The sequence below is a fragment of the Benincasa hispida genome, chromosome 10, assembly GCF_009727055.1.
Source record: "Benincasa hispida cultivar B227 chromosome 10, ASM972705v1, whole genome shotgun sequence".
NCBI classification, from domain to species: Eukaryota; Viridiplantae; Streptophyta; class Magnoliopsida; order Cucurbitales; family Cucurbitaceae; genus Benincasa; species Benincasa hispida.
Genome location: NC_052358.1, coordinates 59,558,683 through 59,573,667, shown reverse-complemented (window position 1 = coordinate 59,573,667; position 14,985 = coordinate 59,558,683). Strand labels below are relative to the sequence as shown.

Genomic DNA, 14,985 nt, shown 5'->3' with positions numbered 1-14,985 from the left:
TTATTATAACCCAAACTAAAATAATCTATCCCAAACACAAACAACTATCATAACCCAATTATAATAAACTGGGACTATAATAACTAATTCATTGCTCCAAGCACCCTTTAGTGCACCTCCTTTCACAAATTATCTTAAAAATGGTCAATTTTATATTTAGTGTTTCAATCAATCTACTTCTTTCAAACATTTCTTCTTCTTCATCATCGTTTTCAAATACTTATTTTCGTTTATATAAATTCACCTAGATTTGTTGGCTACTGTCCCAATAAATAGTGAATTATGGCTATTCTTATAATATTCGCCTGAATTCTGGTCATCTATGGAATAAAGGCCGTTTTTTTATTTTGGTATTTGAATTTTTAAAATGACTGCTTGAACTTTAGAAAAAATTATCATTTTGGTGCCTACCTTTATTTTGTTTAAAATTTTGATAATATGGCATTGAGTATTTAAGGTATTTGACCACGAGCACATGTTCAAATCACAAAATTAGTTGAAGATGAGTACTGAATATGTAAATATTTAGTGACAAAATAATATATCAAGAACCATAACTGTTATCCCTTTTTAAAGTTTAGAGACTAAAATCAACTTTTTAAATGTTCAAGGACCAAAACGAGTCGAAGAATAGAGTATGCGTGTTTTTTTTTTTTAATTTTATTTATTTACTTTGGTGTGGTTTCCAATAGTAAAGGCTTGATAAAATCAGTGTTAATGTAATTAAACCTGAATTACAGAATGCAAAGTTGAACCATCTGGAATTCCAAGAGGAGGATCTGAACAAGAGCTGTTATCAACTGCAAAGAGTTCCCACTCTTTTATTCCACATTTCTCCAAAGCAGCAACAACTCTCTCTTTTTTATGATCATTTTCAGGGTATGCACCATCTCGACTAACAAGAACTGCGCCCGTATACGACTGTCCCGCAGCTCGAGCAGCGCCATTATAATGAAACAAGCCCCAAGAAAGATCATCACATACATCCACAATGCTCCAAAACTCATTTGAAACAACACCATTATCCAACACACTGAACAAGAATGTTCCTGCAGTTTTTCCCCTCTTTACTCGATATCTTCGCCGCCTCCACACCATCTTTCCTTCCAATGTTTTCACCATGAAAACCGGCTCATACCAGAATGATCCTCTCGCTTTCCCTCTGTAAAACAGTTGGTATTGACAGGGAAACTGATCATAAGCAGGGTTTTGGCCAGCTACTACACGCCAACTCCACCTCAAACTCCCTAACCAACCAACAAAAAGATCCTCTGCCATTTCGTGGCATAGCTCCTTCCCTCGAAATCGCTCTATTGGTTGCACGTAAGGCTTGTCGGGAACTTTTGCATCCAAGTCGAGACAATTGTGCTTTTGCAACACACATAATGAAAATGCTTCAAGATTTGGACTTTCATATGAAGCAATGCACCTGTAGTTGCATACTTGATCCACTGGGCTGCACTGATTCAAGCATTGAAGAGCTTTCCTACAATTAGCATCCATCAGACAATTCAATATTTGCCTTCCACAATTCTTTACCATGCAGTTTAGAGTTGAAAAACCTTTTGATCTTAGATTTTTCAGTATAGGAACAGGCTTTATATATGCATTGATTATAACCAATAAACAGAACCTTATATCATCTGAATTTCGACGATCCCATGCCTCAAATACAGTCTGCACTACTTCCTCAGATTTCTTTCTTTTCTCCAACAGCTGAGAATTTCCAAAAAAGTTTTCCAGTACATTTCCTTTAGTTTCACTAGGAAAGGATAACCCCCCTAATTTGTTAACTAACTCCGCTGCGGATTCAAAGCAAATAATATTTTGGATGTTTTCGCAGTGCGATTGTATCCATAAGACTGAATCCTTACTTGTGACAGCAACTACGATCAAAATATCTGCTTCACTTATGATTTGAATGCTTTCTGTATCTTGATGAGTTACATTACAGAAACTATCAGCAAAGACATGCATTTCATAGCCTTCATCGATCCATTTTAGTCGTTTCGCCTGTTTGTATAAAGCACATCATAAAAACAGGTAAAAACCATTATGATAAGGCAAATTTTGAGGTTGCAAAATACAGAGAATGCTAATGTTCTAGTTTATCTTTTCTAAAAATCTTCTTTTTCTTCTTCTTATTCTTCCCATTTCTTGACAAAATTGAAGCTAATCCCAGTAATAATTTATGATGAATTAGCTTCTATAGCATTTATGGAGATAGGCACTGCAAAAAGATAAAGAACATCACTAGTTTCTGTTTTAGTGCCTTGATGGAAAAAACAAACTGAAAATAACTTTTTGAAGTACATTGAATAAAACATCTTCTCATTCATTATGCCTTGCAAAATATAAAGATAACAACAGAGAAGCTTATCAAAATACATATATACTTATGCTTAATCATGAAATTTAGAGTAGTTGACTAAAATATTATCTTCTTCATTGTCAATCCTTCTTGTCCCTCTTCTTTTTCTCACTCTTGAAGGTTAAATTCCTTAAGAACTGGATATTCTCATTGGTTGGTGGCCTTGTGAAGGAATGGAATTCATTCACTTTTGGCCCTTAATGGTGTGTTTGGTGTCCATAGTCATTGCATGATCTTAACATGTATGATGGAGAATTCATTCTACTTAGCCTATCTAAGCCAGATTTCTCGAAATCGTTGTGTTAATTTTGTTACTTAATGGTCAATAAGAGCCCATATAAATAAGTGATTTGGAGTAAATGAGGTGAAGTCATAATGGCCACATTCACATCCAATCTAATATCCTAACAACCAAATGTAGAAGATTTGCACGTGAAAACAGTCGAGATGCATGCAAGCTAGCCACAACACTCAGAAATACAAAATTAAAAAATTAGAAGGAAAAAAAAGAAAAAGAAAAAGAACCTTAGGATCCTAACTCATGATACAATGGAGGATGTGTTTTCTTTTGCTTTCCTTTAGCATATATGGCTCCATGAGAATGGAAGAATGAACTTTTTTCATACACATCAACATGCTACCTAAAGAAAAGAATTGTGTTGATAAGTAGTAGTATTTTTCTCATAGGCAAGTTCAGTTTCATTCTTGTTATGTGTGACATTTCAAATGTAAATAAAGCACAACAGCCAATTCCATTTCTTAAAATGGAACAAAGAAATTCATTAGTGGTTTTTTATTTTTTCGAGTTCCACAACATCCCGATACATATTTTATGTCAATAGAGCTTGCTAACTTTAGCATGAAATTAGAGTTTATAAACTCAATAATCAAATACAAAAAATGATAATTAATCTTTTCATTATTATTCTTTCAGAGTCCTCTACTCAAGATTAAAATAAAGAAGTCATTGGAAAGTGCAATTAAGAAAGAAATTTACAGTATGAAGCATAACTTCTTCCCAAGGAGTGGATTTCAAGGGGCTAATACTTCCTTCACCAACAATCGCCACTATTCTCACCGGATTTTCCGCCATCACCGTGGTCTTGTTCGCCTCCGCAACCACCGGCGGTGGAACTGTGAGCCGCCGACGAGAAACAGTTGGTCGACGGCTGGACATCGACAGAGTAGCGGAATGAGCGGCTTTTCGATCTGAAAGGAAGAACTGGAAATGCCGGTTCAGAAGCCATCCCTTTCCGATTCTAGTTCCTGAATTCAAGTACAACTGAACTTCCATAGCCATGGCGCTTATTTTTCTTTTTCTTTTTTTTTTTTTCCAAAATAACGATGGCCTTTTTCAGTTGTGTAGTCTATGCCTATCCCTTATTTCGTCCATTGTTGGGAACTTGGGTGGTTCCCTTTTCACTTTTTGTTACAAGAAATGATAAGATGTGGTATGTGGGTTCTTCTTATTGAAAAATAACAAATCTTGAAAAAATTATAAAAATATTTTAAAATTATAAAAAAGACAAAACGAATTTATATAGTAAATAATAAAATTATTCCTAAAAAGAATTAAATACAAACGAAAATGTAAAGATACATACTACAAATACACTCTACATTCTAGAACCACAAATATATAGTATCTAAACATTCTAGATGCAAATGTTAAAAATCACCCAATATGATCCTTAATGCTTCGAACTGCCTATAGAACGCATGTATGCAAAGAAAGATGACGACCAGACGATGGGAGTCATTAGAAACTTATGGATGTCCACAACAATAGACTTACTCCAAGGTGAGAAAGAGAGAGTTGATTGTACTAATGAAGTTGTTGTTGGCAAGTGAATATTTGAAGAAATTTTGCAACAATATGATTGCATATGACACCAAACCATAGGGAATTTCATCTTTTTCACTCTATGTGAACATTTTGGTCATAGGATCTTGAAAGTCAACTTTAAACACTATCAATCCCATAATGTCGTTGTTGAAAATGATGTTTAAAGTGGAAATAAAAGCAGGAAATATGTGTGCAAGGGAAAATGGTCGACGACCTGGCAAGGGTGGTCGTCAAAAGCTAGCCAAGATAATGGAATTCAAGAAAGAGTTATTGAACCAACAATCGTAGACATGAGATTGAGAAGGAGAAAAAAAGATTTTGGGGACACTAAGTGAAGAAAATGAGTTGTTATGTTATTTTAATAATAATGATGATGATGATGATGATGATGATAAGAAGTAATAGTAATAAATTGAACTATATATATACGCACAATATTTCAAACATTTAAAGTTTAATTCCTATTTATATATTTTTTTTAAGTACAACAAGCCCTTTTTTTGTGTTTCTATGTTAAAAAAATATTTGATAATAAAAGATAAATTCAAATATAAATTGGAGAGGAAAATCAAGAAGTTTTTGTTTATTGTGATTAATTCGATAAGTAATTAAATAAAATCTAATCTAATAATAAAATATAAATTGAAATATAATTCGAGGGAGAAAAATCAGAAAGGAAACTCGTTTATTTACATTTACACTGTATTCATAATTCCATTTTCATTTAAGATTCAACAATTACACTGTATTTATAATTTCATCAACCACAAAAACCTATAAAAGAAGTCTAACTCGTTGTAGAGCCATAACAAAAACAATCAGATTAGAAAAATGAATACTTATTTGTTTACCAAAAAGACAAATTAATGGTATAATAATATAATAAGATGATAATGAATAAAAGATGATTAAGAAAAATATAAAAACGATAAAATTTAAATGTAACATACAATTTGTTAGATGATAATATGTATAAAATATTAAGTAAAACTCTAATCATGATGAAAAAATTTAATCCAAATTTAAAATGATAAAAAAACAAATAAAATAATGTAAAATCTAAAGATATATTATAAATTAAAATCAAAATGGTGATAAACAAATTAAAGATTGATTAATTCTTAATATTTTTTTGATTAATTCAAATCAAAACATATACGCAACCGCCAATTCAAATTTTAAAATGGAAGAAAAATCTAGTACATTTTTCTTTTGAATTCGTTAGGTTAAAGTCTCGTAACTGAAGATTTCATTTACACTATATTTCTATTGAGAATGGTACATGGTCCCATAATAGATTATTCCATTTACACTGTATCTATATTGAGAATTTACACACGGTATAGAAATTACACTGTACTCGGAAAAATCGTAAATCGACCATATCGGACCAAAAAACTTATTATTTTCATTTTTTTTTTTTTGACAAAAATCAAAATACAAACCTAATTTTGCCATTTCCTCCAATTTCTCTTTTAATTAGATAATACTAATTCATCTTAAAGATTTTGATTTTACCAATATATCGATGGATATAGTGAATATATTGATATCGACGGATATTTCTATAAGTCTCAATTTTTTTATATATAAAATTACTAAGTTGGTAGCCTATAAATATCAACTTGTTTCATGGATGCCTTCATTATAATTTGAGAAATTGTCTTCTCTTATTTCTTTCTTTCTTTTTAATGTTGAGCTAAGCTGAAAGCAAGTATCTAGGAATTTTGTCAGATTCAAGTAATTATAGATCGTTGTTTTACTAGAATTAGTCGTTGTATTATGTTAAAACAATCATTGTAGTCTGATTGACAGCATATGCCCGAGCAAATAAGTCTTCAAGACAACAATTATTTGCAAATGTGCCTTGACTACCTATTGAATCTCTCGAAGATCTAAAGTGTTAGTATGTATATACTATAATTGTATGTATCCTTTAAACTGTAATCAGTTTACTAGTATTATTCAATTTTTATATACAACGTTTCTCTCAACAAATGTTGTATGTCATTTTGACTACCACGAACATAAATTTATACCAATAAATGTATATGAAAATTGGATTGGGGGCTTGAGTGGCAGTGGCTATGGTACTGTTTGTAAATTCAATGATCAAAGAGGTCATCCCCAATATGAAATTTGGAGACTGTGAGGGAAGGATTCTTGGATTAGAGAATTTGTCACTAATAACATCCTACAATATTTGTTTGTGAAGGCAATGGAGGTAGAACTTTAACTAATATTGTGTCTCATGCATGAACTCAATATTTCGTCTTGTACAATCCAACACCCGTAAGATTAAGAGATTGAGTCGAGCCAGACAAGGCAAAAGTAAAGAACTTCTATGGACTCGATCAGATTCCTTGAATTTTCATTCTCTTTGTAACAATTCCCCCTAAGATGCTTAAATTTATATCCCAATTAAAATGACATAAGTTTTCTAATGTAAATATTATGTTCAACATTTATCATACTGACCTCGAGGTCAATAATACATAGTGCTCATTTTGATCTTATGTATTTTCTTATTGGTATCTATAAATTGATCACAAGCAGATATATATGGTTACATATAGTTAAACTTTTTTTTTTAATTTGTTTTATAGTTACCAATTAAAATGGGATATTTTCTTGTTGGTTCTGAAGTAGATATTCTATTTGATAGAACTTATTCGTCATTAAAAAAAAAAAAAAAAAAAAAAAAAAAATTCAAAAGCCTATTAGATATTAAATTAAAAGTTGATGGAAGTTCAAAACAGTCTTGAACCCACACTCCTTGATGAATGGAAAGTTTAACCAATGAATTTTATTGGTTCTTTACAAACTTGAATCAATTGTTCTCAGAAGTTCACAAGAAGAAAAGGGAAATGTCAGGATAAATACTAATTTACATAAAATGGAATAAATACCTCAAAGAATAACTAACATATTTATTATACCAGGAAACTTCAAATCAATCAAAGAGTTCATGTTAAAGTTGTTGAATTTGTAGAAGACGAATATTAACAAGCACAGCCTCCTCCTCCTCTTGTCTCCACTTCAGAAACAGATTCAGAGATACTTTCAAAGTAACTGCAAATGATAGTATTTAATGTAAGCTCTAATATATGTATCCAATACATGTTCCTAATCAGTCACTTCACTCACTTTTTCTTTCTTTATTCCCCAGACGGAACTTCTATAAAGAATATTTTTGAAAATCTTTTCTATAAGTACTTTGATTATAATCACTTCAGTCAAAATGGATAGAAAGCCTTCAAAATCAATTCTGATGGTATAAAAATCGACAAAAGTGTAAAACCAACCATTAGAAGACACTTTTAGTTTTCTTTTTTTTCTCTCTTTAAAACACTTTAGATTACTATCAAACATGCAAAATTATGTATGAAAAGTGCTTATGTAGACCTTCATTCTTTGTTGGCACTATTTATTTTATGGAAGATACAATCACAAGGAAAATTAGAATCTTCAAACTTACGGGTCCTGCTCTTCTTCATTGGTTAATGCAGCTTTTGCAATGCAAAGAAATGCTTCATTGACATTATAATCCTCTTTTGCTGAGGTCTCAAAGTATGGCATGTTTCCCCTGGAATCACACCATTGTGTTGCTCTTTTCTCTGAGACCTACACTCAAGGAGGATTCATATAATTTTTGGATTAACTTTATCATTAGTTTCAGAGAAAAATTTGAAAATCCTTACGGCTCGGCTACATCCATTATCTACATCGATCTTGTTCCCGAGTAATAGAAAGGGGAATGCTTTTGGATCGGCTGGCCCTGCCTGTTCAACATTCAAAAAATGCAAGGTGGAAAATTAGATATCAATTACGAAAGGAAAATATATTATCAAGAATAGGTTTGAGATGAAAATATTTAAAAGTATTTGATGGTTATTTGATCAAGCATATACACATGCTAACTGCAAATTAATGAGGATAGTTGAAGAATTATGAAAAGTATAGCATGTTGCCTTCAGTATAAGTTTTACAACAAAATTTTAAACGGTTTATACTAAGAATTCTTAATACATTAGTAGAAGTTTCATTTGGGGAAAAAACTTGGAACGTATTTTGTAAAAGAAAACAAAAATAGCAAAAACCTTTTATCAGAAAAGAAAATATAGCAGGTTGACTTTAGGTACCGCTTGTACAACTCAAACCTGTTCTTGATAATATATTTTCCTCCTGTTATTGATATCTAGTTTTTCACATTGCATTTTTCTAATGTTGAACAGACAGGGTCAGTCGATCCAAAAGCATTTCCCTTCCTATTATTCGAGAACAAGATCAATGTAGACAATGGACGTAGCCAAGCCGTAAGGATTTCATACCTTTCTCCGAAACTAGTGATATCCATTGTCTACATCAATCTTGTTCTCGAATAATAGGAAGGGAAATGGTTTTGGATCGGCTAGCCCTGCCTGTCCATCATTAGAAAAAAATGCAATGCGGAAAATTAGATATCAATAACGAAAGGAAAATATATTATCAAGAACAAGTTTGAGTTGAAACCATTTAAAAGTATTTGATGGTTATTTGATCAAGCATATACACATGCTAACTGCAAATTAATGAGGATAATTGAAGAAGTATGAAAAAGCATAGCATGTTGACTTCAATATAAGTTTTACAACAAATTTTTAAACTGTTTATACTCCAAAAGTATTCTTAATACATTAGTAGAAGTTTCATTTGGGGAAAAAACTTAAGAGAATGTATTTCTGTGAAAGAAAACAAAAATAGCAAAAGCCTTTTATCAAAGAAGAAAATATAGCATGTTGATTTAGGTCCCCACAAATAAGTACGATACCCTCTTAACAAATTTCAAAACAACATAACTTTCACAATAATACAAAGATGTTCAAATTATAAGTTTAATCCCCAAACTTTGAGGATTGTGTCTATTAAGGTTGATGACTATAAAAAGTATCTGAAAAGTCCATGAATTTTTAGTTTTATGCCTGTCATTAATTTTTAAAAAGTATCTAAAAAATCTTTAATTTTACACTTAATAGCTCTGTGAATGTTCAAATTTATGTCAAATAAGTCCATGATCTATTTAACAAGTCTTAAAAAGTTCATAAACTAAACTTGTTAACCTACAGATCTAGGAGATGTACAATATTTTGCCACTTGAAAAATAAAACAATCATGCATAAACAAGGTCAAACCTGCTTGAGAAACTCCTCATGCCAACTGCTTAGTGATTCAAATGATTTGGCCACATTCACATCATAGACAAAAACACAGCAATCTGCTCCTCTATAGAATGCAGCCCCTAGACTCTGAAACCTTTCCTGCCCTGCTGTGTCCCAAACCTTTTTCAAACACATTAAAATATCAGAAAAATTGCTTAACTGATCATAATGTTAAAAAGCAAATAATAATAATAAAAAACTATGGTTTACCCACTTGCAATGTGACAAGTTGGTCATCAATCTGTAGCTCCTTTGTCATAAAGTCAGCACCAATCGTTGCTTTATACTGTAGATTAAACTTCTTATACACATATCTAAATCAGTTGTTAACAGTCCACAACAACAAAAACGAACAAAATTTCTCTCAGGCATTTCAACAAACACTTTGAAGTATTTAGCTAGATCACCACTGACATAAACTAAGTAAAGAACAAAATGCGATTATCAATCATCAGATGAAAAAGGATACCGATTCATCAAAGATGTCTTCCCAACTCTGAAAATTTCAACAAAACAGCAATGTACGTTCAAACAGATTCAGCAAATTGGAAGGAAATTCAAAGGCAAAACAGAACAAATGAAGCTCACCCACTGTCACCGAGGAAGATGACTTTGAGGAGCCTTCTTTTTGTAGCAGAAACTTCCATTGGTACAGAAAATAGAAAGGTAAATCATAAGAGAGTTGCAATGGACAGCAAAATTTTGGGGCGTTTTGTTGTGAAAAAAGTGAAAATAAGAAAAGGGTTTGCGGGGAAGAAAGGCAATCGAAGATGGTGATCAGTGGAAAAAAGTTTCAAACCAAAAATTTTTCAGGTGGGTGTTCTTGAATCTTCGTTGTGATCCTTTTGCTTTGTGTGTTTCTACTTTTCCATTTATTCGGCCTGTGTGTATTGATTGACGAAGGCAATGACATGTGAGGCCAAACCAAATCTCAGGGCGCCAGCGGAGCCTTTTATTTTATTGTTTATTTGTTGTTTTTTTCCCCTCTAAATTATACAAAATATCTCTAAAGTTTGTATTTGGGTTGAGAATACTGTTGAAAGCTTTCAAAATTTTTTAAAATACTAACCTTCAAAATCAGTTATAAAGTAACCTTACTCTTAGTTTTGGATATAAACTATAAGTGTTTTATAGAAAAATTACTCTTGAATTTTTAAAATTTTCAAAATTATTCTTAAACTTAAAAAAAATCAAAAATATCGTTAATTTTGAATATAAACTATTAGTGTTTTATGGCAAAAATATTTTTAAATTTTAAAAAATTTTAAAATTATTTTTAAACTTAAAAAAATTCAAAAATATCCTTAATGATATATAAACAAAAGCTATCAATATCATCCTACTTTTCTATTTTCCATCTTTTTTTCTCTCATCATTCTTTAATTCTCTCTTATTCTCATTTCTATTAATTGTATAACATTTATTTATCTAAAACAGGTAAATAAATAAGACTGCATGTATAAATTAGGATATATGGATTATAATAAAAAAAAAGTATCAAGCGATTTTATGACTTAAATGTTTTAACAAAGTTGTACTTTATTAGTTGAATGTGTTTCAATAATTAAATATATTATTTTGTTTAACTATTTATCATTTTTGGAATGTTGTAAGGGGATATTTTGATTTTGGAATTTTGTGAGATTTTATAGAATTTTATGTTTTAACTTGGACTTTTTGTTGTTGAGAGCTAAGAATTGGAAAATTGAGAGAAAAATGAAAGTATTGATATAAAAAAGATGATGATATTTATATAATTTGTTTTAAAATTTGTTTTTTCTGAACTTAAGAAAACTTCAAACAAATTTTGATCATCATATTAATAGTATGAGCATTTTTATTTTTTATTTTTTTTTATTTTAAAGTTGTTTTTGCAATGAGGTATTAACCGTTTTTATTAATATACTAACATTTAAGGTATTTTTTTAAATCTTTTTTCTAAGTAAAGGTATATTTGAAACTTTTGGAACTTAAGGGGTATTTTTGAAGTAAAAGTTTAATGGTTTCCACTCAAAACTAACAACAAGAGCATTTTTTTAGCTTTGTTTAAAAATTGAAGAGTATTTTTAAAATTTTTGAAAGTTCATGGGCATTTTTTACACAAAGTACAAAGTTAATAGACAATTTTTATAATTTAATCTTTTTTGTTTATATACAACAATTGTAGGAACTGAAGATCAAACTTCAACTTCTAGTAAGAAAGGTCATGTCAATTGCACTGAGATGAACACTCTCTTTGGCTATTTTATTATCTCATTAAACATTGAGATTTGTGTTTTAGTTAGTAGATCTCTGTTTGAAAACCTTTTGGTTTTTAGTTTTGGGCTTCTGAAAATTAAATCTATTTATTCTTAATTTTTTTACCATGATTTGCATCTTTCTAAATAAAAGTGTTGACTTTTTAGATAGATTCTAAAAATTAAAAAAAAAAAGACTTAAAAACTTTGGTTAGTTTTCAAAATTCGATTTGGTTTCTTAAAAATATTGGTAAAAGGCAAACGACAATGCAAGAACATTAGACGTGAACGGGGGTGTTTATAGGCTTTAATTTTCAAAAACTAAATATTAAAAACTCAAAACTAAGGTCCCGTTTGGTAACCATTTGTTTTTTATTTTTTGTTTTTGAAAATTAAGTTTACAAATACTACTTTCACCTCTAAATTTGTTCTTTTGTTACCATTTTTTACGAAAGGTTCAAAAAACAAGAACTTTTGAAAACTAAAAAAGTAGTTTTTAAAAATTTGTTTTTGTTTTTAGAATTTGGCTAAGAACTCAACCATTGTACTTAAGAAACATACAAATCATCATTATGGGAAGGAAATAGACTTAATTTTAAAAAACCAAAAACCAAAACGAAATGACTACTAAATGAGCTTTAAATAGCTACCAAGCCGAGCCTAAAATTTTAAAATTACAAACTTAGTTTTTAATTTTGAATAAAATAAAAAAAAAAATCATAATTATATTATACAATATCGAACAAATCAAATATATTTTTTTCTAAAAAAATAATATCAAAATTCCTTAGACGTAACATTGAAAATTTGAAAAATTATTAGACCATTTTAACTTGATCAAATAGATACAACCCTTAATCGACTAAACTCTTAATTTAATCATTATTGGTATGCAAGATTCAATTCTAGGGGTTGCCTCTCTCGATCTAATTTAGTCTTCAAAATTAGAAAAAAAGGAAAAAAGAAAAAAGAAAAATAGAAAGTCGTCAAAACTCTTAAACTATTGGAGTTTTGTAGTCAACACTGTCAAAAATTTAATTTGTTGAATTAGTCTCATGGCTTCCACAAGTTGGAGTTTTATAATCACACTATCAAAATTTTTAATTTGATGAATGTCTCATAGACTTCCACAAATCTTCAAACTAAGACCAAATTATATTGATTTTTTGTTTTTGTTAATGAACCCTTTTCTTTCCTTTAATCAATTTTTTTTTCTTTAATCAGGTTGCTAGTTCTTTCCAACATCTATTTAAGAACTAAGTTTCTTTTAAATGATTATGATTATACTTTTCAAATTTTATAGAATTAGCAAAATTAAGTTTAAATGAGTTTATATTGTAACAATACTCATAACTCAACGGGTTATTTCTAATTTTTATATAATACAATATTTAAGTATTTAATTATATAGTTCAACAAATTTAGGAAGGTGATTGATGAAATTGAAGTCTCATAGTGAACACACAGTCACCTAAACTCTAAAAGGTTGTCTATTTTATACATGGATTACATTCATAAAATGAATGAATGCACCCATACGATATGTGGCCACCACCTACACATAAATAGTCATGATTCTATCATCTCACATTGCATCTCAATTGTCCTAACATTGCTCAATAGACACCTAAACGTGAAGAGTCATGCCCTAAATATTGAAAGTCATCAACAAGCACCAATCGACATATAACCACTTGCACCCAAAAGTCATATCTTGTCGACACAAAATAACACCTCTATTGTATTAATATCTATTTATGGCACTTAGGCCGCATTCATCTTAGGGAAAACGTAATAAATCGATGGTAATCTGAAAAATGGGCCCCATTTGATTACATTTGGTGTTGTTTATTGTGTTTCGTACTCGTACTAATATCTAGAGCTCATTTTCAAATCCATAATAAAATAATGCAAATTAATGGACGAGTGAAGACTCCTCAATCCAATTCCATTTGAAAATTACGCTAATATTGATACCATTACTATTACCTATTACCGTTATTATTACTGTTAAAACATGAGAATAATGAATTTGTCACATTTACTATTACCGTTACCATTTTGTGTTACCGTTATTGTTTAACCTAAACAGTAATGATAACAGTAAATGTGACAAATTTATAATTCTAAGTAGGTTAAAAAATACTTTTGGTTCCTAAACTTTCATTCAAAGTAACAATTTAATTCCTAAATTTTGGTTTACAACGATTTAGTCCTTGTAATTTCAATTTTGTAACGATTTAGTCCCTGAACTTTAGTACGTAACAATTTAGTCCTCGTGTTTTTAAATTTGTAACAATTTAGTCCCTAAGGTAAGCAAATTTATCAAAATTATATGTCAATTTCTATTATTTATGATATAGACTTTGTATTTTATAAAAATATTGAATCCTTAATTAGTTTATCGGTTATTTATCCAAAAAATATCATTACATTTTAACACTAATTGCTACAATAGGGACTAGATTATTACAAATTTTAAAGTATAAAGACTAAACTGTTGCATAGTATAGTTCAGGGATTAAAATGTTACAAAATTAAAAGTTTAAGGACTAAATTATTACAAACTAAAGTTCATGGACTAAATTATTAATTTTATGAAAGTTTAGGAACTGAAGTGATTTTTAACATTCTAAGTAAACATGATTAAAAATAATCCAATTACGTTTGCAATTGCGTCCTATTACGATTGATCTATCCATAAAATCTTATTACGATTATACCAATTTTTCTTATGGATTGATAAACATGATTTTAATCGAAGAGTGTTGTGTCCCAAAGATTGAAAAGTAAAATAGGTATTTATATAAAAGGTAAAGTTAAAAAATAATAATAAAAAAAAATAACGATTCTCCTTAACTCCATTTATTTCTATTTATATATATTATAATTTATAGATTATAGAAAAGCTATAAAAAGTATTTAAATTTATATTGTAAAAAAAAAAAAAAAAGAAAGAAGAAGTATTTAAATTTGAATGGACGGTGATAAACATTTTAAATTTTAAACGGTTGACTGATAATGATTGAGGAAGTACCCGTGAGGGGTCGTGCTCGCCTCATCTTCAAATAAACAGGTGGCAGAAATGTTTTTAATTATTTTATTTTTAAAATAATAAATTTAAATGTTGAGAAGCAATTTATATACTAAATATAAAAAGCAATTTATTATTTCAAAATCAAATTGTACCCATAAACTACAGGGTTATATCAATTAAAATTTTAAACTAACAATTATATCAATATAAAATATAAACTTTCGTAAGTATATCAATTTACACACTTTTCTAAATTTCATTAAATCAATGTCCTATGAAAGTTATGATTTGATTCA

The 14,985-nt window shown here is 29.5% G+C and overlaps 2 protein-coding genes across 3 annotated transcripts; both read right to left on the bottom strand.

Moving 5' to 3' along the window:
* Window positions 1-567: 567 nt before the first annotated feature.
* Window positions 568-3,805, bottom strand: LOC120088717 (violaxanthin de-epoxidase, chloroplastic). 2 transcript variants are annotated; one of them, XM_039046149.1, is made up of 3 exons: window positions 3,369-3,805; window positions 1,634-2,013; window positions 568-1,486 (listed from the first exon to the last, which is right to left on the bottom strand). In XM_039046149.1, exons 1-3 carry the CDS (start codon window positions 3,669-3,671, stop codon window positions 724-726), a joined length of 1,446 nt encoding a protein of 481 aa, XP_038902077.1. In that variant the 5' UTR covers window positions 3,672-3,805; the 3' UTR covers window positions 568-723. The 2 variants fall into 2 exon arrangements, with proteins under 2 accessions (XP_038902077.1, XP_038902076.1); XM_039046148.1 differs by having other exon boundaries at window positions 568-2,013.
* A 3,151-nt stretch (window positions 3,806-6,956) lies between these two features.
* LOC120087793 (ras-related protein Rab7-like) lies at window positions 6,957-10,350 on the bottom strand. The gene is made up of 7 exons (XM_039044695.1): window positions 10,004-10,350; window positions 9,885-9,911; window positions 9,630-9,729; window positions 9,389-9,535; window positions 7,919-7,999; window positions 7,696-7,841; window positions 6,957-7,289 (listed from the first exon to the last, which is right to left on the bottom strand). The coding sequence occupies exons 1-7, from the start codon at window positions 10,060-10,062 to the stop codon at window positions 7,220-7,222; spliced, it is 630 nt and encodes a 209-aa protein (XP_038900623.1). The 5' UTR covers window positions 10,063-10,350; the 3' UTR covers window positions 6,957-7,219.
* Window positions 10,351-14,985: the final 4,635 nt, after the last annotated feature.

Coding starts and splice junctions, on each gene's coding strand:
- LOC120087793 (XM_039044695.1), bottom strand. CDS start 10,062: ATGGAAGTTTCTGCTACAAAAAGAAGGCTCCTCAAAGTCATCTTCCTC. Junction 9,730..9,884: donor AAGACATCTTTGATGAATCG/GTATCCTTTTTC, acceptor CAACTGATTTAG/ATATGTGTATAAGAAGTTTA. Junction 9,536..9,629: donor ACCAACTTGTCACATTGCAA/GTGGGTAAACCA, acceptor TGTTTGAAAAAG/GTTTGGGACACAGCAGGGCA.
- LOC120088717 (XM_039046148.1), bottom strand. CDS start 3,671: ATGGCTATGGAAGTTCAGTTGTACTTGAATTCAGGAACTAGAATCGGA. Junction 2,014..3,368: donor AAGAAGTTATGCTTCATACT/GTAAATTTCTTT, acceptor TTATACAAACAG/GCGAAACGACTAAAATGGAT.